Source organism: Chiloscyllium plagiosum, unplaced genomic scaffold (assembly GCF_037043375.1).
Source record: "Chiloscyllium plagiosum isolate Xiang-an unplaced genomic scaffold, Cpla_swu_hap1 HiC_scaffold_20, whole genome shotgun sequence".
NCBI classification, from domain to species: Eukaryota; Metazoa; Chordata; class Chondrichthyes; order Orectolobiformes; family Hemiscylliidae; genus Chiloscyllium; species Chiloscyllium plagiosum.
Window position 1 is genome coordinate 44,849,319 of NW_028270158.1, and position 23,564 is coordinate 44,872,882.

The 23,564-nt window shown below is 39.5% G+C and overlaps 1 protein-coding gene across 2 annotated transcripts in view; it reads left to right on the top strand.

Moving 5' to 3' along the window:
* Positions 1-23,564, top strand: part of rsph10b (radial spoke head 10 homolog B) — an 84,978-nt gene that overhangs the window by 43,621 nt on the left and 17,793 nt on the right. For both annotated transcript variants that reach the window (XM_087997904.1, XM_043711371.2), the window contains exons 12-17: positions 7,312-7,391; positions 8,400-8,548; positions 16,123-16,230; positions 16,553-16,720; positions 19,288-19,368; positions 22,143-22,206. In XM_087997904.1, the coding sequence (XP_087854030.1) occupies positions 7,312-7,391; positions 8,400-8,548; positions 16,123-16,230; positions 16,553-16,720; positions 19,288-19,368; positions 22,143-22,206 (650 nt within the window). The remainder of the gene's footprint in view (positions 1-7,311; positions 7,392-8,399; positions 8,549-16,122; positions 16,231-16,552; positions 16,721-19,287; positions 19,369-22,142; positions 22,207-23,564) is intronic.

The following is a 23,564-nucleotide window of genomic DNA, read 5'->3' on the forward strand; positions in this document are numbered from 1 at the left end:
GGAATCCACTGCTGGCAATCTCAGTTCTCAATACATATTTCATCCCCATGAAGTGTTTGGAAGATTCGGCAGTTAGTGCTTATTATACATTTTGGTTTTGAATCACACTATTTTAGGATCTCTTGATGTGCTACAAACATAAATATATTGTCCATATATGTCAACGCTGTAACGGTATTGGCTATTGAAAACCATTTGCCTTTGAAGTTTAATTCTACGTAACTATTCCTCCATTTCCAAACAGCCAGCATCCTTCTAATTCAAACGTTTAAGTATACTGATGTCAAGATGGGTTAATTAAGCGTTTTATTTTAAATGTTTAAGAGCCTCTTGAATTGAACAGGAGAATGGCTATATAAAGTGGTCTTCCACCAAAGGTTAACTATTTTCATAAAATCATTAATTTGAAATAGCAAATATTTCATTATGCCTGAGCATTTTTAAAATTCATTCATGAGTAGAGGGAATTTCTGGCCAGTACAACATTTATTGCTCATTCTAAATTAGCCTTGAAAAGATTGTAATGAGTTGTTTTTTTTTTGAACCACTGCAGCCCTTGGGATGTTGAGACACCCATAGAACAGTTAGGAAAGGTGTTGCAGAATAGTGAAGGAATGGTGATATATTTCCAAGTCAGTGTGGTGTGTGGCTTGAAGGAGAGCTTGTAGGTGATGGTGGTGCTTCCATGTATCTGCTGCCCTATCCTTCTAGATGATAGAGTTTGGGGGTTTAGAATGTACTATCTGAAGAACCTTGATGAGCTATGGCATTACTTCCTGTAGATGACACACACTGCTTTCACTGCACTGGTGAAAGGAGTGAATGTTGGAGGTGAAGATGGGACCAGTCAAATGGGCTATGTTGTCCTTAGTGGTGCTGAGCCTGTCAAATGTTATTGGATCTGCAAAGTGGAGAGTATTCCATTACACTGCCTGACTTGTGCCAGGTAGATAGTAAGCAAGTTTTGAGGAATCAGGAGATGGGTTAATTAATGCAGAATTCTGTTTGTGACCTGCTAATTTAGCCAGTGTTTATTTAGAATCATAGAATAAAATCATAGAATCCCTACAGTGTGGAAGTAGATTATTTGGCCCATCGAGTCCACACCAACCCTCTGAAGAGCATCCCCGTAACACTGCTAATCCTCTTAGCTTGCACATTCCTGGATGCTATGGACAATTTAGCATGGCCAATTTACCTAGCCTGCACATCTGGACTGTGGGAGGAAACCGGAGCACCCAGAGGAAACTCACACAGAGATGTTGAGAATGTGAAAATTCTACACAGACAGTCTCCTGAGGTGGAATCAAATACAGGGTCCCTGGTGCTGTGAGGCAACAGCGCTGACCATTGTGACGTCCACTGGCTGGTTCAGTTCAGTTTCTGGTCACTGTTAACTTCCAGGATATTGCAAAAGGGAAATCCAATGATGGTAATTCTATTGAATGTCAATGGGAAATCTTTACTTTCTCTATTTTTTGAGCTGGCCATGGCCTGGCATTGTGTGGCATGAAGGTTACTTGCCACTTGTCAACCCAAGCCAGAATGCTAACCAGGTCTTGCTGTAATTGGACACAATATTGATTCAATATCTGAGGAATCGTGAATATTGCTGAACATTACACAATCATCAGCAAACATATCCATCTCTGAGGGAAGGTCGTTATTGAAGCAGTGAAGGTACTTAGTCTTGGACACTACCTTGAAGAACCCCTGCAGTGATGGCCTGTATTTGGGATGATTGACCTGCATCAAACACAATCATTTTCCTTTGTGCAGGGTATTACTCCAATAAACAGAGTTTTCTCCCTGATTCACATTGACTCAAGATTTGCGAGAGTTACTAGATAATAGAGTCTGCTAAATGCTGCTTATATGTACAACTTGCCCACCACTGAGGTCAGACTCACTGGTCTATAGTTCCCTGGCTTGTCTTTACCGCCCTTCTTAAACAGTGGCACCACATTTGCCAACCTCCAGTCTTCTGGGACCTCACCTGTGATTATCAATTATACAAATATCTCAGCAAGAGGCCCAGCAATCACTTCTCTAGTTTCCCACAGAGTTCTTGGGTACACCTGATCAGGTCCTGGGGATTATCCACCTTTAACCGTTTCAAGACATCCAGCACTTCCTCCACTGTAATCTGGATATTTTGCAAGATGTCACCATCTATTTCCCTACAGTCTATATCTTCCATATCCTTCTCCACAGTAAATACTGATGCAAAATATTCATTTAGTATCTCCCCCATTTTCTGTGGCTCCACACAAAGGCCGCCTTGCTGATCTTTGAGGAGGGTCATGATGTACTTATTATTGGAAAGGCAAGGACTGATTCAGGATAGTCAACATGGCTTTGTGCATGGGAAATCATGTATCACAAACTTGACTGAGTTTTTTGAGGAAGTAACAAAGCGGATTGATGAGGGCAGAGCAGTAGATGTGATCTATATGGACTTCAGTAAGGCGTTCGACAAGGTTCCCCATGGGAGACTGATTAGCAAGGTTAGATCTCATGGAATACAGGGAGAACTTGCCATTTGGCTACAGAACTGGCTCAAAGGTGGTGGTGGAGGGTTGTTTTTCAGACTGGAGGCCTGTGACCAGTGGAGTGCCACAAGGATCGGTGCTGGGCCCTCTACTTTTTGTCATTTACATAAATGATTTGGATGCGAGCATAAGAGGTACCGTTAGTAAGTTTGCAGATGACACCAAATTTGGAGGTGTAGTTGACAGCAAAGAGGATTATCTCAGATTACAACGGGATCTGGACCAGATGGGCCAATGGGCTGAGAAGTGGCAGATGGAGTTTAATTCAGATAAATGCAAGGTGCTGCATTTTGGGAAAGCAAATCTTAGCAGGACTTCTCACTTAATGGTAAGGTCCTAGGGAGTGTTGCTGAACAAAGAGATCTTGGAGTGCAGGTTCATAGCTCCTTGAAAGTGGAGTCACTGGTAGATAGGATAGTGAAGAAGGTGTTTGGTATGCTTTCCTTTATTGGTCAGAGTATTGAGTACAGGAGGTGGGAGGTTATGTTGTGGCTGTACAGGACATTAATTAGGCCACTGTTGGAATATTGTGTGCAATTCTGGTCTCCTTCCTATCGGAAAGATGTTGTGAAACTTGAAAGGGTTCAGAAAAGATTTACAAGGATGTTGCCAGGGTTGGAGGATCTGAGCTACAGGGAGAGGCTGAAAAGGCTGGGGCTGTGTTCCCTCGAGCGTCGGAGGCTGAGGGGAGATCTGATAGAGGTTTACAAAATTATGAGGGGCATGGATAGGATAAATAGACAAAGTCTTTTCCCTGGGGTCGGGGAGTCCAGATCTAGAGGGCATAGATTTATGGTGAGAGGGGAAAGATATAAAAGAGACCTAAGGAGCAACTTTTTCACGCAGAGGGTGGTACATGTATGGAATGAGCTGCCAGAAGATGTGGTGGAGGCTGGTACAATTGCAACATTTAAGAGGCATTTGGATGGGTATATGAATAGGAAGGGTTTGGAGGGATATGGGTCGGGTGCTGGCAGGTGGGACTAGATTGGGTTGGGATATCTGGTCGGCATGGACGGGTTGGACCGAAGGGTCTGTTGCCATGCTGTACATCTCTATGACTCATGTCATAGACAGTCACCTGCACTTCTCCTCTGCAGTTCAGCTCTTCTGACTATGTTTTGATCAAGGCTGTAATGAACTTAGAAGCTTAGTTTGTCTGAAACTAAGAGCCCAAACTAAGAGTCAGTGAGGAGGCTAGTGTTGAGTACAGTCACTTGATATGTCTGTCAATGACACATTTATGCACTTTGTGGATGATTGAGAGTAGACTGATAGGATTTGTCCTGCTTTCTGTCCAGACAGGACAAACCTGAGCACTTTCTACATTGCTGGGGTGTATGCCAAATTGTAATGACTTAACAGCCTGGCTAGGGGTGCAGCTGGTTCTGGAACACAGGTTTTTCATAGAAACATAGAAGATAGGAGCAGGAGCAGGCCATTCAGCCCTTCATGCCTGCTCCACAATTCATCTCAATCATGGCTGATTATCCAACTCAGTAGCCTAATTCTGCTTTCTCCTCATAACCTTTGATCCCATTTGCCCCAAGTGCTATATGTAGCTTCCTCTGGAATATGATCAATGTTTTGGCATCAACTGTTTTCTGTGGTAATGAATTCCACAGGTCCACCACTTTTTGGGTGGGTCTACCCCGAATCCTCAGACTGTGACTCATGGTTCTGGACACACCCATCATCAGGAACATCCTCCCTGCCCCTATCTAGTACTGTTAGAATTTTATAAGTCTCTATGAGATCACCCCTCATTCATCTGTACTCCAGTGAAAATAATCCTAACCTCGTCAATCTCTCCTCAAATGTTAGTCCCACCATGCCCGGAATCAGCCTGGCAAAACTTCACTGCACTTCCTTGAGAGCAAGAACATCCTTCCTCAGAAAAGGAGACCAAAACTGCATATATTACAAAACACAATATTCTAGTTGCACACAATATTCTGTGTCTTCAGTAGTACTGGTAGAATGTTGTCAAGGTTCATAGCCTTTGCAGTATCCCCATGCTTTCAGCCACTTCTTGATCGCATGTAGAGTGAATCGAATTAGCAGAATGTTGCCACCCGTGATGCAAGAGACGTCAAGAGGATTGTCAACTTGACACTTATAATTGAAGAATACAAATGCTGCAGAAAGTGAGGACCACAGATGCTGGAGATCCGAGTCGAAAAGTGTGGTGTTGGAAAACTCAGCTGGTCGGGCAGAATCCGAGGAGCAGGAGAGTCGACGTTTTGAGCATAAGCTTCCCAATAAAGAGCTTATGTTCGAAATGTCGACCTCTTCTGCTCCTTGGATGCTTCCTGACCAGCTTTGATTGATTTAGATTACATTACAGTGTGGAAACAGGCCCTTCGGCCCAACAAGTCCACACCGACCCGCCGAAGCGTAACCCACCCATACCCCTACATTTACCCCTTACCTAACACTACGGGCAATTTAGCATGGCCAGTTCACCTGAGCTGCACATCTGTGGGAGGAAACCGGAGCACCCGGAGGAAACCCACGCAGACACGGGGAGAACGTGCAAACTCCACACAGTCAGTCGCCTGAGGCGGGAATTGAACCCGGGTCTCTGGCGCTGTGAGGCAGCAGTGCTAACCACTGTGCCACCGTGCTGCCCACAAATCCTCAGAAAAGCTGTGCTTTTCCAGCACCACACGTTTCGACTAAAAATGCTGCAGCCTTGTCTTTTGCACTGTTGTGCTGGGCTCTCTCATTATTAAAGAGTAAGGATATTTATGGACCCTGTTCTCCAGTGAGCTATTTAATTGTCTTGCACCGTTCATGACTGGATATGGCAGAACTGCAGACTGTTGATCAGGTCCTTTGCTTGCGAGATTGCTTAGCTCGGTCTACTGATTCTCCTTATGCTGCTTGGCTGCAAGTAGGCCTATGTTGTATCTTCACTTTTAATTTGCTTGGTGTTGCTCCTCTCATGCCCTCTAGCACTTTTCATTGAGAGTAATTATAGAGTTACAGGGATGTACAGCATGGAAACAAACCCTTCGGTCCAACTCATCCATGCCAACCAGATATTTCAACTTAATCTAGTCCCATTTGCCAGCACTTGGCCCATATCCCGCTAAACCCTTCCTATTCATGTACCCATCCAGGTGCCTTTTAGATATTATAATTGTACCAGCCTACACCACTTCCTCTGACAGCTCATTCCATACACGCATCACCCTTTGCATGAAAAGGTTGTCCCTTAGGTCCCTTTTAAATCTTTCCCCTCTCACCCTAAACCTATGCCCTCTAGTTCTAGACTCCCACAACCCAGGAAAAAGACCTTGACTGTTCACCCTATCCATACTTCTCATGATTTTATACACCTCTGTAAGGTCACCCCTCAGCCTCCGATGCTGGCAATATCCTTGTAAATCTTTTCTGAACCCTTTCAAGTTTTACAACATCCTTCCTATAAGTTGGAGACCAGAATTGCACACAATATTCTAAAAGTGGCCTAACCAATCTCTTGTGCAGCCACAACATGACCTCCGAACTCCTATTCTCAATGCTCTGACCAGTAAGGGAAAGCATACTAAATGTCATCTTCACTATCCTGTCTACCTGAGACTCTACTTTCAAGGAACTATGAATCTGCACTCCAAGGTCTCTTTGTTTAGCAACATTCCCCAGGACTTTAACATGAAGTGCATAAGTCCTGCCCTGATTGGCCTTTCCAAAATGCAGCACTTCACATTTATCAAAACTAAATTCCATCTGCCACGCCTCGGCCCATTGGCCCATCTGATTAAGATCCCATTGTACTCTGATGTAACTTCATCATGGTCCACTACACCACCAATATTTGTGTCATCAGTAATTGTGATAAGTATTGTCATAGATGGGACAGTTCTTTGAATATAATGTTTCCAGCCTTGTTACAACCATGGTGAAGAGGTGAATGGGATTTTCCCTCCTTGATTAAATAACAAAGGTGTCGACTGTTTCTGGATGCCAATCCTGCACCTGGGCAATACGGTGACATATTATAATATTCATGGGGACTTAGAGATAAGGTTCACCATGTGATTAAGGACAGAGGGTGAGAGGGCTATTACAAATATATGAACAAAATGAACAAGGAGCTGAGTGAACCATTCAGCAACTCAAGCCAGCTCTGCCATTCAATAAGATCATACCTAATCTAATTGTAACCTCAAATCTGCATTCTCATTTACCTCTGACTGCCTTTTATACCTTGTTTAACTTGAATCCATTTATTTCTGCCTTAAAGATATTCAAGAACTTTGCTTCCACTGTCTTGTCAGAAGAGAGTTTCAAAAACTCATGACCCTCATGTTTTCCCATGTAGACCACTCAAGGACGTAGCTGTTATAAACATATTGCTTTTACTGAATACTTCTGACCTATTTAAAGTTAAATTAATTTATCTGTTTGTTTATAACTTAAGATTTAGTGAGATAGAATGTATATTCTAATACTTTATATAATTCAGTGACATGGATTCTTTGTTTAATTGATGGGTCTTGCCACTCTTGTACTTGACATGTTGGGCCAGAGCAGGCAACACTCATTCATGACCCTAAGTTTTTCTATGTATATCCCTCAAGGATGTAAATATTATAAATATACTGCTTTGCAGAATCCACTTATCCATGAACCTCAACCAAGGATAATAGATAGCATAAAAGCTACAAAATATAATTTGCCTCTTTGTCTACTATAAACTTCTCAAACTTAATCAATAGCTATTGCCGCAGTGATGATTTTCTCATTTCAGAGGCCCAGCATCATTACTTGCTACATGTTTTTCTAAGGTAGTGACCAATAACATTATTCCTTATGCCTGCGAAGTTAACGGTATGTACAATTTTTATATGCAAATTAATAAAATATCCACTCATAGTACACAATGATCTGCTTAGAACATGGATTGTGCGGATATATTCTGAAGATTTGGATCCCTTGGGTGTGTTCACTTGTGACTTGTGAATTATAAGGAAGTAATTTACAGATATCTTCTAATCAATCTGTTTACTCAGAGTTGTTGTTGTCCACCTTAAAAGCAAATGGGTCTTGGCCACAGGTAGGGACATTATCAATATCCCACAATAGCCAACCCATACATTCAATTATGTAGTTGGTTAAAAGTAGTTGGTTACATTTGTTGCCTTTGATATGAAGGTAAAATGCTCCTTATTCAGGCAAGGGCAATTATTCTTTGACTTGTAGATTGCTACTACCATATTTAACACAGTGAAACTCATTGCCATCGAGACAAACCAGTTTGTGCATGTGCCCTGAATGCACTTATTGCCAATACTGCATGTGAAAGTAATTTCATGCACAACTCTGGTATTTAATTGGTTAAAATATAATCAAAAACTTTACAAACAGAAGTTTTACTTATATTATTGAATAACAATCTTGTCACAAAATGCCCATTATCACTTCCACATAGTGAAACTTCTTGTGAAGATATGCGGACAATAGACAATTATGTTGAGCAGGACAGATATCGCATCTGTTTTTCAGATCTAAGTTACTTTGCAATTAGGAATTTAGCATTTACCCAGCATCTTCATGCTGAAAAATCCTTTTTTAAAGAAGCAATGGTGAAAAGTGAACTTATAACTCAAACAGTTTGATAGTCAATGATAGATTCTTGTTAGAAATGTTATTCTATTTTGTAATAAGAAATTAATGCTTTTAGCTTTTCAGTTGGTTATTAAACTGTTTTGATATCTCAAAGGAAGGCCTAGTGCCAGTAGTATGTAAAACAAGCATTTGAGAAAATACAAAATAAATGTTACCAACCATGCTGCTTTCTCTTTGTCCTCTAAATCCTAATGGCTTCCTTTTATGCAGGGAATTTGTTTAAAGAAAATCAATGCATTGTAATTGCACTTGGCTATATAACTAAATGCTGGGAGGTGTACAGAATCCACTGCATACAAACACGTAGGCCTCCTAACACCTATATCATGACAATGAGACACTTCATATGGATGCTCAAGGTACACTTAGTCTTTATGCAAAAATAATGTATTGAATAACACATACAATATATCAAGAATATTATATAAATGTTATATTAATGAATATTAGCATTCACTTACCATTGTTAGATTATAGTTATAATCTTATGTTATATTATAATTTATTTCTATTATTGTATTTAGTATTATTATTTTGTGTTATAGTATATTATAATTTAGATTCTTATTTTGGATAATATCTTGTGTGCAGTGGTACTTATCACTTCCATGGTCTGTGCTCCTCCACATGTAAACCCATATAGGCATTTCTTAAATGGTGTGGTAGGTTTGGGGAGTTGTATAGCTAGTTCATACTCCATTGCCTTAAGTTCATACTCAATTTATTATCATTATATATTCACAGCCAGAAAGGACTAGAGACCTCCCAAAATAATAGACAAGAAGTTTTTATTGACTGCTGGGAAGGGCTACATTTGCTTATTATCAGTTGGTAGCACTGTAACCTCTAAGTCAGAAGGTTGTGGATGTAGTTCCCACTTCATAACTTTGAGCACAAAAGTCTAGACTGACTCATCAGGGTAAAATTGCAGTAGTGCTGGATCATCTGAAGCATCATTTTGAGATTAAGCCATTAAATTGATGCCATCTGCTCTTTCAGATCAACACAAAAGATTCAAAAACACTATTCTGCAGCAGAACAGGAAATTTATCCACAGTGTCCTAAGTAATATTTGTTCTGTGATGAAAGGCTTATAGTTTTACATATGTGTGTATAATTTTTAGAGGTTTTGATGCAAAATAATGGCATATGGGTATTAGTTACTTTTTTGAATGGGTTTTCTAAAAAAAAGTCTAGCAGTATTTCTGAAACAGTGACCTAATCCAGTATGCATCAGGCAGCAGATGACTGTGAATCCCTGGAGTGTAAATGGAACATTGTTTATATTGAAGTGGTTTAAAACAGATGGATAAATATTGAAGGCCTTTGGTATTTTTTTGTTCACAATTATCAAGAATTGAATTTAATTTAGAAACCCCAGGGATCGAAGGGCTTCAGGGCAATTTAGAAGAGACCAGCTGTGGTAAGCAGCAAATATAGTTCCTTTGCTGGAAAGGAATTTTCCAGAATGGTTCAGGGAATGTATTGCCTCTGTAGCATTTTAATTTGTGCAGCTCACAAACCATGGAACTGTTTGGAAATCTGCAGTGTAACAGAATCTGAGAAATTTTAAGCACTCAGTTTTGTAAGTATTTATATGAGAAGATGTCACAGAAGCCAGAATTAATCAATTAAGTAGAGTTGATTTGATATAGAGAGGTAATTTCTCTGGATTTAAATTTCTGTAAGTTAATGGTATTTGGAAATACAGTAGTTGCGCCGCCCCACCACGGGGAATACATTCCATGACCTATCCTATGGATAGGAGTGAACCCATTCATTTAAATGGGAAATTTACATTTGCGCAGTGCCCTGGTTCTGAATGTTCCCTGTAATGTGTTCGCGCCGCAGTAAACCACGTGTAACTGAAATCACGGAAAGCCATTCCACAGGGATGGCGGTCGTCCTGTAAGTTGAAATCTTTGTTTTGCTGTGTGTTTTAAGATTTTCTCATACTGTCTTCTATATCTAGATAGCTTGGTTTTCCTTTTTTTTATTTTGTCTTCTGATTAATAAACTTGTTCTGTTGTTAAAGTAACAATGCAACCTCAGGTGATTACATTCCAAAGTCTCACCACCATGTTAACTAAAATAATAAAAATGTGATCTGTCAAGCCAGATTTAAATTTGGGATTTGATTTGTTGAGTAGTACCATCATATCAGTCCCTTAAAATTAACATCGTTATACCAGAATAATTGATCATTATCTCATTGCTGATAACTTATTACGTGAAATTTGGCTGCCGTAATGTTTAAATTGCATGAGTCACTATATCATATCCTTGTCATCCAAGGGTGAAAGGGATATGAGCTTCCTGCAGATAACATAAAACCGCTATGATAGAAGTCCTCAATATACTGTGAAGGACAAATGATCTGTTAGGACGTGTCATTTGGAAAACAAAACAGTCAGGTCTGAGGCCGATCTCGCAAGTATGTCGCTTCACTACCTGCGGACCCACATATAACAAGGAATGAGTGTATATTTCAAGTTAATGTTATTGCTTTAAATAACTTTGAGACATCCAGTGGTCATAAAAGATGTTATAGAAGTCTAATCTTTCTTTTATTAAGTACAGTTTATGGGGAAACTGAGGACTGCAGATTTCAGAGATCAGAGTTGAAAAGTGTGGTTCTGGAAAAGCACAACAACAGTTGGCATCCTGTCAGGCAGCATTCGAGGAGCAGGAGAGTCTGTGTTTTGAACATGAACTCTTCTCCAGGAATGAGGGGGTGGCCCAAGGAGGCTGAGAAATAAATGGGGTGGGGTGGGGGGCATAGTTTGGAGATAGCTCGGAATGTGATAGGTAGATGAAGGTGGGGGGGATGATGATGATAGATGGGAGAGGAGGGTGGAGCAAATAGGTGGGAAGGAAAGTGGACTGATAGGACAGTTCAAGAGGGCTGTGCCGAGTTGGAAAGTTGGATCTGGGATAAGGTAGAGGGAGGGGAAATGAGGAAACTGGTGAAGTTGACATTGATCCTGTGTGGTTGGAGGGTCAATAGATTAGATTACTTACAGTGTGGAAACAGGCCCTTCGGCCCAACAAGTCCACACCGACCCGCTGAAGCGCAACCCACCCAGACCCACTCCCCTACATTTACCCCTTCACCTAACACTATGGGCAGTTTAGCATGGCCAATACACCTAACCTGTACATTTTTGGATTGAGGGAGGAAATGTGTTGCTGGAAAAGCGCAGCAGGTCAGGCAGCATCTAGGGAACAGGAGAATCGACGTTTCGGGCATTAGCCCTTCTTCAGGAATGATCATTCATTGAGGCGAGGTGTCCACCAGAGGGATGACTGAACTCTTATGTTAGTTTAATACACTCATTGTCCCTTGGTCCTCCATTCTTTAGTACGGTTTTTAATCTATGAGCTGATGGATGGCTAAAATTTCTACTGAGGCCAAGAACACATGCTTAATATTTTTCTTAGTGAAGTTAGGTCTTGTTAATGGAATACAACAGTGCCTGGATTATGTAAACTGTAACAGCAAGGGCGTTTCACTTGACTCTGTGGCTGTGCTGATAAAGTGGTTTATGTATGTACACAATTAGAATTATACCAGATGATGTTATTGCTCGGCAAGGAATAAAAAAGCATCAGATACATTTGAAGATGTCTTGAAAGCCATTGACAATTATTTCAAACAGAATGAATAAAATTCTTGAAAGAGAATGATTTAACAGAGGAATGTAGAAAGTAGGGGAATCAATCGATAATTTTGTTATTGACCATTACAGAGTAGCAGAAAATGTAACTTCAATGCCTTAAATTCAGAATTCATTAGATACCAAATTGTTGTTGTTATTACTGATGAGTCTTAATCAGATTTATTACACTTCAAAGAAAATCTGAGTCCAGAGAAAGCCATTCAAATGGGCAGTGGTCCAGAAGAAATACAAACCAATTTTAAAGAGAGATGATCAAACTTGGCATGAAGGATCTTCAGAACACATAAAAGACACACATCGCCAATAGAAGAATTTATGACAGGTATTAGATGTGAAAAGTTTTTGCCAATCCTACAGAGCATAGAAACCTCCCCACTGTCAACAATGCCTAGCTATTAAAATCACATGATGCTATTGTAAAAGAATAGATCACTTGCAGAAAACATTTCAAAGCAGGACACAGTCATAGAAAAGCAAAAGAACAAATAACTACCCACACAAAAAGTAAATGAAGTAGAACAGTCTCCAATGAAATACAAATCCAAACTTGCCCGGGGAAAGTTAGTGATGCAGTCCAAGCATTTAGCAGATTCACATTTATGTAAATGGGCATCTTACAAACGTCAAGTTAGCCACAGGAACAAATGTCACAGTTTCATCAGGTAGCAAGGCTTGGTTTGCAAAACACAGTTTACAGCTGACATAATATGCTCCAGGGACCAACACTATTAGAAAGCCTAGGAATTCTCACGATTGAGTAGAAAGATATGCATTGACTACAATCTCATTCAAAAGCTGAAATGAGTAAAAAGGACTAAGAACAGCTGGCCAAGGTACATCTAAACAATGTAAAACCAATAGATGATTTTATAGGGTTCTGGAAGATCATAATGCATCCTAAAGCAAAAACAGAATCCTTGAGGTTTATTACATTGGAGTAAGAAATTTATTTCATACTGTCCATGAGATGGAAAGCTGTCACTATATTGGTTTGGTGAAAATGTTTGACACTACTTTCAAATTTCAAGTCCTAATAAGCTTAGAGAAAAAAAAGACCAGCAAAGAGGCAATAACTGAACAGTATACCCTACTTGCGATAATTGAAACATCTGCAACTGAATCGAATCAGATTGTAAGTTTTTGTCAGGTTTGGTCAGGAAGAGTTCCTGTCACAATGTGTCGATAGAGAGAAGGCCATATTGGATTTGGTGCTCGGCAACAAACCGTGCCAGGTGTCAGATCTCTCAGTGGGAGAGCATTTCAGTGATAGTGATTACAACTCCCTGACCTTTACTATATTCATGGAGAGGGATAGGAGCAGACGGTATTTAATTGGGGAAGGGGGAATTACAGTGCTATTAGTCAGGAACTAGGACGCCTAAATTGGGAGCAGATATTCTCAGGGGAACGCACAACAGAAATGTGACGGTTGTTTAGGAAGCACTTGCTCTTAGTGCTGGACAGGTTTGTCCCACTGAGGCAAGGAGGGGATGGTAGGTTGAAAGAACCTTGGGTGACAAGGGATGTGGAACATCTAGTCAAGAGGACGAAGGAAGCTTACTTAATGTTGAGGAGGCAAGATCAGACAAGGCTTTAGGGGGTTACAAGGTAGCCAGGAAGGAACTGAAGAATGGCCTTGGGAGAGCTAGAAGGGGGCATGAAAAAGCTTTAGCTGGTATGATTACGGAAAACACTAAGGAGTTCTACAGAACTGATAAATGGCAGATGGAATTCAACCTGGAAAAGTGTGAAGTGATTCACTTTGGAAGGTCAAATTTGAATGCGAATACAGGGTTAAAGGCAGGATTCTTGGCAATATAGAGGAACAGAGGGATCTTGGGGTCCATACATCCCCCAAAGTCGCCACCCAAGTTGATAGGGTTGTTAAGAAGGTGTATGGTATGTTAGCTTTCTTTAGGAGGGGGACTGAGTTTAAGAGCCACGAGGTTATGCTGCAGCTCTTATAGAGCCCTGGTTAGACCACAATTGGAATATTGTGTTCAGTTATGGTCGCCTCATTGTAGGAAAGATGTGGAAGCTTGAGAGAGGATGCAGAGGAGATTTACTAGGATGCTACCTGGACTGGAGGGCATATCTTATGAAGTAAGGATGAGGGAGCTAGGACTTTTCTCATTGGAGCAAAGAAGGATGAGAGGTAACTCTCTAGAGGTGTACAGATATTGAGAGGCATAGATTGAGTGGATAGTCAGAGACTTTTTCCCATGGCAGCAATGTCTATCTCAAGGGGACATAATTTTAAGTTAATTGAAGGAAGATTTAGGGGAGATGTCAGAGGTAGGTTCTTTACATAGAGAGTGGTGCGTGCATAGAATGCACTGCCAGCAGTGTTAGTAGAGTCAGATACATTAGGGACATTTAAGCAACTCTTGGATAGGTACATGGAAGATAGTACAATGAAGGGTATGTAGGTTAGTCTGGTCTTAGAGTAGGATAAAAGGCCGACACAACATCAAGGGCCAAAGGGCCTGTACAGTGCTATACTGTTTTATGTTCTGTGTAACACAGCACAGTATTCAATGAGCTATGATAGATTCAAGTCATGCATTAGATGCTGAGATGACTAGGAAAGGAACGACTTAATCTCACCAATAATTCAATCTCTGAGGGCAAATGAGAAAGTCAAAACATAATCAAAATGTTGAAATAAAAAGTCTACCTACTTTCACGCAGAGGGTGGTACGTGTATGGAATGAGCTGCCAGAGGAAGTGGTAGAGATGGTACAATTGCAACATTTAAAAGGCATCTTGATGGGTACATGATTAGGATGGATTTGGAGGGATATGGACCACAAGCTAGCAGGTGGGACTAGAATGAGTTGGGATATCTAGTCGGCATGGATGAGTTGGACTGAAGGGTCTATTTAAGTGCTGTACATCTCTATGACTCTATCTACTGTTGGGTAAAAATTGCCATAAATTAAAGAATGATTCATGCAAACTCCATGGAAGAAAACACTAAAAAAATCAAGTAATGTCTAAAGATTCAAGATACTGCAAAGAAAGAAGTGCCTGCTCTAGCAGAGATGACATCATCCATGAAAGAAATAGAAAAAGATGAAAGATTCTTCAGTTCAAAAAAAGCATCAGACCTCACGCCATCAGGAAGGCAGCCCAAGATAACAACATTTTGCTCAACAAACTGCCACTCAAGTTTGGAGAGAACACTTTTGGGAAGAGTAGTGTTATAGTCATCTGAATTTGTAAAGTCGAACCTTGAGGAAGATGGAGTAATGGTAAATGTAATGATATAAACAAATGTATATCAGCAAGTTATCAGATTATAGAATGAGGGAAATATTATTTATGGGTTTAGAAGGGCCTAAAAAATACCTGATTGAGTCCAATAAATATCACCAACTGTGATAATGACTTGAGGACTTGATGGAACAGTAAAATAGAGTCTTGTGGGAGACTGAGGTAAGGCTACTTGTCTCAACAGTCATTGTAGTAGCACAAAGTCTATTCTTATAATCTGCAAATAATTGGACAGATGTAATAAACTACTTCATATTTACTCCACAAAACTCTTCACATTTGGTCAGACTTCAACCCTCATACATACAATACCATGTAAGCCCTTAAAAGTTCCTTACACCAAACACACATAATATAAGTGAACCATTTAAATGGTATCTCATTCAAGGTGTTGACATCCAAAACCAGCAGGTGGAGACAAGTGACTATATTGAAAAGAAGTATATCCTGTTCTACATTATTGGACACTGGAATACTGTTGGCTCTCAGAACAACAGCAATTTGGGAATTAGGTGATAAAATTTTCTCTCATCTCTCCAGAACAACGTTTTGAGGTTCCAGTCCAAGCAACATTCTGAGGTGAACTGAGATAGGGAGCACTGGATTGTGCGCACCTAATCCTATCCTAATCCAAATGTGTTTCAAACCAGGATTTGGTGGATAATCATCCAGTGGGGGATCCTCTAGTGGCACAATAGTAGTTACCCTATCCTTGGAATCAGAAGGCCAAGGTTCAAGTCTCACCTGCTCCAGAGGTGTGTAATGGCATCTCTGAACAGGTTGTTTCAAAAAATAGGTTAAATAGAAGTTATTCATCATATGCTAGTAACTTGGCGATTTATTCCATCCAAGGGAGGAGAATATTCATGGTAAATAATACACTTTACGGTTAAATGTTATAAATTCTATATAATTGTACTTTATATAATTTTCAAAAGTACATATATCCTGTTATTCATTTCATTCTATAATTGCAGGATCTAAATTTATTTAGCAAGGATTTAACAGCAACCCAGGTAGTACAGATCTTGTCTGAGGATAACCCAGCAGTATCTGATGGAACTTGTAATAACATGAACGTTGAGGTACAGTCAATCTTCATTTAAAATATTTAGGAGTTTCTAAATGCAAAAATGCAGAAGGAGCTTCTGTATTATTAATATTGTATAAACATATGTCATTGGGCACAAATTGGCAGCTGTGTTTGACTACCTTACCACAGTAACTATTTTGCAGCAGCACTCGATTGGTTGTGAAGGGCGTTCTGCAATTTCCTATCTTTATTTTCAGATCCTTGTGAAAAATATCAAAAGCAAACTTATGAAGTTTACTTCTAGTAACAAAGCGTATGTAAACATAATAAATGTCTTATTAAATGTTTATTAAATAGCAAATCTTTTTATTTAGATGGTTTTCTTGGAGTTTTTGGAAGCACTTCTTATGTGTGCAGCCGTGTATGTGACTAAAAGATTGCTTGAGAATTCAGAAGCATCTTCTAGAACCTCCATTGAGGTGAATGTAATACACATAGCAAGTGATATATCTTTACAAATGACTCAAGCACCATCAGAGCAGGTAATGAACTGGAATTTGATTTATTTAAACATTGTAAATATAAATTATTCTGTTTGGTAATGAGCTAATTATGCACAAGATTGTCATAAAGATGCATTTGCTTTCCATGAGCTAAACCTCAGATTCTATAGTTCTGATTCTTTTTGACTGTGGTTGAATTTCAAAATTGAGAGTGAGAGCCATTTGGTTTTCCTTTGTTCCTGTTTGTCTGCGAACTAGCTGACTTCTACCTCTCCAGAGTAAGAGGGGACCTATGCCTGTAGCACAGGGTTAACTATGGATATTTCTTCAACATTGACCTTCAGAGCACACTAAACTTAAAACCCAGCCAAGTATGCACAAGAGCATTTTGACCTACCAGAACATTCCAATAGAGTTAAAACTGTTCTTTTTTAATTCATATCCTTGAGTATCCAATAAGGGAAAAACACAAAATCTGTCTGTAGTTTGGAACAGGGGTTAGCACTGGGGCTTTACAGCGTCAGGGACCCAAATTTGATTCCAGCCTTGAGCGACTGTCTGCGTGGAGTTTGCACATTCTCCCTATATTGTGTGGATTTCTGCCGGTTGCTCTGGTTTCCTCCCACAGTCCAAAGATGAGCAGATTAGGTAGATGGGCCATGTTAAATTGCCTCGTAGTGTCCAGGGTTGTGTACGGTAAATGGATTAGCCGTGGTTAATGCGAGGTCATGGGGATGGGGGCATGGTGGTTCTGGATGGGATGCTGTTCGGAGAGTTGGTGTAGATTTGATGGGCCTAATGGTCTCAATCTGCATTGTACTGATTCTCTAACATAGTTTTCAGGTGGTGTTTTGCTGTTGAGCAGAGGGTTGTCAGCCCTTTGTTGTCATAAGAGTCCAGTCCAATTTATTTTGACTTGCCTCTTCTCCCTTTAAAGGGCTGTCGCTGAAAATACCCTTCATATCAGTAGGTATGACATTTTGTGCGTCTCTTTCCAGTCATCCAATAAGTTTACATTTACAGTTATTGTTAGGTGTATCAGCCATCATTTAAAAACACCTTTGGAATTACGAGTTTAAAATGTCCACAGTACTTCAGGGTTCCAATCCATGGTAATGACAATTACTATTTTAGCCACTACGTTAGCTGCATGATAACAACAACTACTCTTCAAAAGGCTTTATTGACAGTAAAGGACTTTGGGATGTCCTTAGGTGATAAAAGATGCCATTTAAATATACCTTTCTTTTTAACATGATTTATGCCCCTATTTGCCTGAAATTGTTGACTCAAACTGATATGTAATTCCAAAGGCAAACTTACTCTTCTGAACACTTTTACCATGCAAAAACTGAGTTAAAAGATTTTGACTAATGATGTGTAGCCATCATTATAGCTGGGTAATTCAACTGAATTTTAAATAAAGAGTAATAGAGTTATACACCATGGAAACAGACCCTTCAGTCAGATGTATGATGAAATTGCAGAACCAACATTACATCCACTAAAATGTTTAAGGCTCATCATTGCAGAAATCCCTGAGATTTGCTTCAGCACAGTTAGTTATAATAACAGTAACACATCTCCTATTGCATGATAGCATTAGTACTGTGCCACAGGCAAGTCTGGTTGAGAGATTAACTTATTTTCCTGTTCAGAGAGGAGAAGTGGAATTTGTGAAAGATAAAACAACAAAGCCCTAAAAGACCACTGCTCAAAAGATGTTGAATAAACATTTACAGTATGGGTAAAATTAGTGAGACATGCCTTAGAAATTGTAACAGATGAAACAAGAACGTGCCTAGGATACTGTGCCTTGGAGTTTTCAATGTTATTATTTGCCATATAGTGAATTTGAATCTGAACTGTTCTATGTAGCACAAGAGCATTGCTAGAGGAGAAGCCTGAGAGAATGTCAGTGAGAGCACTCTCAAACACCTCCTAATGTCCAGCTTGGGTCGAGGAGGAATTTCTGATAATACAGTTGCCCACTATATATCAATTTATTTATTTCATGGATATGAGCATGGCTTGTATGACTAATATTTTGTGTCTGTCTCTAATTTTCCTTGAGAATGTCAGTTACCTGTTTTTAAAATCACTGCTGTTCATCTGGCGTAGGGACACCCAAATTCTTGACAGTGCTTCCTAACAACACTTTGGATATACTTAGGCACCAGATGGACTGCAAAAGTTGCAGAAGGCAACTCACCATCACTCCCGTTTCAAGGGCAACTAGGGATGAACAATAAATACTTGCCTTTTCAGTGATGCTCATATCCCATGAAATAATATAATTTAAACCAAATTGTGAATTGCACCTTAAAGTAAGTTCAAAGGTACATTCTCAGCTTGTTTTGATAATGTGTGACTGTTGTACGTAATATATTCCAATAAGATGGTGAACCAAAGCTATTTTTCTGTATGACCTGGTAAACTCAATGAATTATAGCGAAGAGCAATTTGCACCACAGCACTAAATGGAAGAATTCTGACAAAATATTTTTAGCAGTGATATTATATGTGATAGATTTGTAATAGCCATTTATTTACTTTAGATAAGGAATGTGAATAAAAATTTTGAACAGTTTTATTTAATTAACCAGATTGTTACCCGAGAATCATCAATAGCAGAACCAAATGGACAAAGTGCAAAACCCATTACAAAGAAACGCGGAGAGTCCACTGTAAGTACTTAACGGAAATCAGAGGTTTAATTAATGAATACATATCTTATTTATTTACGAGCAAAAACAATGATATTTTATAAGCAAGATGCTAAGTGCTTTTACTAAGCATCTTTGCTAATCTCTCCAGCAGAGGCAGTAGCTTTGTGATATTGTATAATAGAGCATTGCAATCCATTGTCAAGTCTGGAGGTGACAAAGGCTTAGAATGAGAGTTCCAACAGCAATGGTTGAGACAAACATGGAGCTGAGCAAGGTTGTGGTGCTGAAAATAGATTTTCTTTATGTTGAAAAGGATATGAAATCAGAAATTGGTAAGAGTAAAATAGGGTTTATGCATTGCAATCTGTTGTGGTTTTACCAGAAACAGTAGCTGGGGTGGGATTGAATGGTGGCCTGAAAGGATCTGCACTGCAGCAAGAGCTACAAATAATTGTTTCAATCTTGGAATTATCTAGCTAGACGAATTAAGGCTGTTGTCATATAAGCAGCCTGGAAGGGTCAAGAGATGATGGAGAGGTAGAGTTAGATGTGGTCAGTGTATATAGGAAAGCACCAACAACAATATAATGCCTTCCATGTAAAAAAAGTGGTTCAAAGCACGTCACAGTAGCATTGTAAAACAAAAAATAAAGCTACATAGGGAGATATTAGACCAGATGATAAAAAACTTGGTCAAAGAGAGAGATTTTGAGCAATGTCTAAATTAAGGAAAGTGAGTTAGAGAGGTGGAGAAACGTAGGGAGGATAGTTTAAAGCTTGGATCCTAAGTGATGTAAACTATGGCTCCCAGTCATGGAGCAGTTGAAATCAGAATCAAAAAGTATGGTGCTGGAGAAGCACAGCTGGTCAGGCAACTTTCAAGGAGCAGGAGAGTCAAGGAGCATACGCTCTTTTTTTAGATTAGATTAGATTAGATTACTTACAGTGTGGAAACAGGCCCTTCGGCCCAACAAGTCCACACTGCCCCGCCGAAGCGCAACCCACCCATACTCCTACATTTACCCCTTACCTAACACTACGGGCAATTTAGCATGGCCAATTCACCTGACCTGCACATCTTTGGACTGTGGAGGAAACCGGAGCACCCGGAGGAAACCCACGTAAACACGGGGAGAACGTGCAAACTCCACACAGTCAGTCGCCTGAGGCGGGAATTGAACCCTGGTCTCTGGCGCTGTGAGGCAGCAGTGCCGCCCACAAAGTTATTTCTTCATCAGGAAATAACTTTATTATTTTCTCCCAGCAATTGAAATCAAAACTGCAAAAGGCCAGAATCAGAGGAGTGGAGATACCTCTTTTGGTTGTGGGGACTGAAGGAGATTGCAGAGGTAGCATGGGGTTAGCACATAAGAGAGTTGAGAACAAGAGTGAAACTTTCAAAGTCAAGACATTGTTGAACTGCGAGCAGTGTTGGTCAGCAAATACAGGTGATTGATGAATGTGATTTGGTGCGTGTTAAGACACTGGCACAGAGGTTTGGATAACCTCAAGTATACTGAGGCTATAATTTAGGAAAGCAGTCATGAACGTTGTCATGATTATAAAATACCCTATATACTCGAGTAATAGTTGAATTTTTTAACTACTTTTTAAGGTTAAATTATAGGGTCGACTGTTACATGGATACTACTTTAGAATGGCTAAAATTCATACCTGTCAAAACTCATATTGTATCATTAGCAGAAGGCCAATTGCTCTCTAAACGAGTAAAGAAATAAAAACAAATTACTGTAGCAATCACCTGACTGTAGCAATCACCTGACCACTGCTTAAGGTAAATTCAGAAAACCAGTGTGGACTAAACAAATCATTTAAACTGGAATTGGCATTTTATTGAAATACATTGAAGCCAGTCACCTGGATCAGACATCAAAAAACTGTCAGTGTTCTAATTTACACTTGCATCTGAAGTTGCACATATTGGACATGTAAGTGTCATCTGCATCTATCCAGTTAGGAAGTCAACGGAGCCAAACTTAAGAATACAAAAATGAACCATATTTTTAGGAGCTCCTTGGTAAAGCAGTAAACAGACAGCAAGAAACTTGACTGGTAACAGTAGGACTGGAAGAATGTGTTTACTAAGAATTCATGAATTCTACAAATTTCATGATTGCTGGACTACAAAATATCAACTAATTAGCAGTGGTCTCAGTTTTAACTATAACAACTCAATGATTCTGAGAACATTTTAAATTGCATATTCTTTAACTTCCCTTCTCCTTGACCCTCTCCCCTTTGTAAACTTTATTCTTCTGTTTTGTCTTCATGTATGTGTTGAATGTCAACTTTTATTATTTTATCTTGAGGTTAGTAAGTAATAAGATTCCACTTTCTTTCACTCAGGAAAATCTTGTAAAGGCATGAATTATTGTTTCAAGGGCAGGTGAGCTGAGATAGAGGTGATGTCAGAGTGATGTTGCAGAGGTGGAAATAACTGGTTTTTGTGTAAATAAAAGGTTAGAAACTCAACTCAGGATCAAATTTAATGTCATGATTGTGAACAGTTTGGCTTTACTTCAAGCTACTGCCATAGAGAAGGATAGATTTGGTAGCTAACCCGTTGAATGTGAATAAAGTTGGCAGCTTATAAATTAGGAAGAGGAGGAATCAAGGGAAGAACTATCAATGTAAATTAAAGTCAAAGAGATTGTAATCTATGATGCATATTTTATGCGATACTCAAAGTCAAAATTAGCCCCATTGTCTTCAGAAAATTTAGACTTCAATGACTACCACGAGGCAAAAACTAACTTTTACATTTGTTTTAGCGGAAGAAAGGTAAAGCTTCTACTGGATCAGTTGAAAAGTCTTCGAAATCATCTGCCCATCATGGTAAGTTTAATATACTGATACATAAAGAATATCCAGTGTTCCTTCAGAGGAAGAGTAGAGGGCTGGGTAAAATGGGAAGAAATAATACAGCATTTTCTCAATTATGGAGAGGAAACTATTGCTTTAGTGGCCTAAAGCAGATCATTTCAGCATGCAGTTAGAGTCCTGGTTTTGGCTTAGAGCAGTGCTGACCTCTAACCAGATTTGATAATGAACTGGACAACACAGAAAATACAACAAAGAAAAATAGAACTTGCACCCTGAACCTATTAAGGCCTTTCATCCAATTTACGTGCTTTAGGACATTAACAAGCCCTGTCAGAACCCTTAGAGAGCTTTCTAGTGGGAAACAGATAGAAACAGGAGTACTTTTGCTTTATCAATCTCATTGATATCTGAGGTTATCAATGACATGTTAAGGCTCTGCAAGTGAACATAATGATACAGTTTTTACATTTTCATGAAGTGATGACATGGATCTGAATAAACGTATTGTTGGCCTACAGCACTTCCAGGTTTTCATCTAGGTTGTTAGAATGTTTCAGAATTGCTGATCTTGCCTGCAGAGCATTTGTAAAAGCTATTTAATTAGTCCCATTCCCCAGGGACTTTACCAACTGAACATTTGTCTCTTTCAAATATTTATCTATTGTATTGCAATTATATTTCTGTGTAGCCAGCCTTGGGGTTTGGAAAGCAGTTAGAAGTGTCCTGGAATCCTGAAAGAAAGATCTACTACTCACTTTCCCAGCCTTGTTCTGTGTTTTGGGAATGACTGCAGGCAAAAAAGCCATTGCCAACTTCTTGAGGAACCCCCAAGAAATAGTTTCATTAGAAATATCAGAAATAAAGATTCAACCCTTTCAACCTCACAACAACTTTACAGATATTCAAATCTCTTTGGAGGGTTGCCTTGTTTCCACTTTAAAGTTCCTCATTAGAGGACATGGCTGTACATGGTTTATTTCTATAAAGCCTCAGCATTCACTTGACATTATCTTCTTTAGTTAATGTTTCTTCATGAGACGCTTAAACAAATGACCAACACAGCTCCTTTATTTCTCAATCTAAATTAAACTCTAATTCAGCAGCCTTTTTTCTGGAGCTTTCTCTTACTAAAGTTAAACCACTTAGCATTTCTTTTCTCCTGCCCTAACTAGTCTGGATACTGCCCAACTGCACTTCTTTGTAACAGGCTTTTTCTACCCCTTGAATCACCTGCTTCTGTTATTTATAAAATAATTTCCACATTCACTACCCTTCTGGAAAAAAAGGTATTTCTGTCCCTGTGTCCTTGTCTTACTGGACATGTTTAAGCTGAACAACAGCCCGATTTTTATTCTCCGTTCTACCCTTTG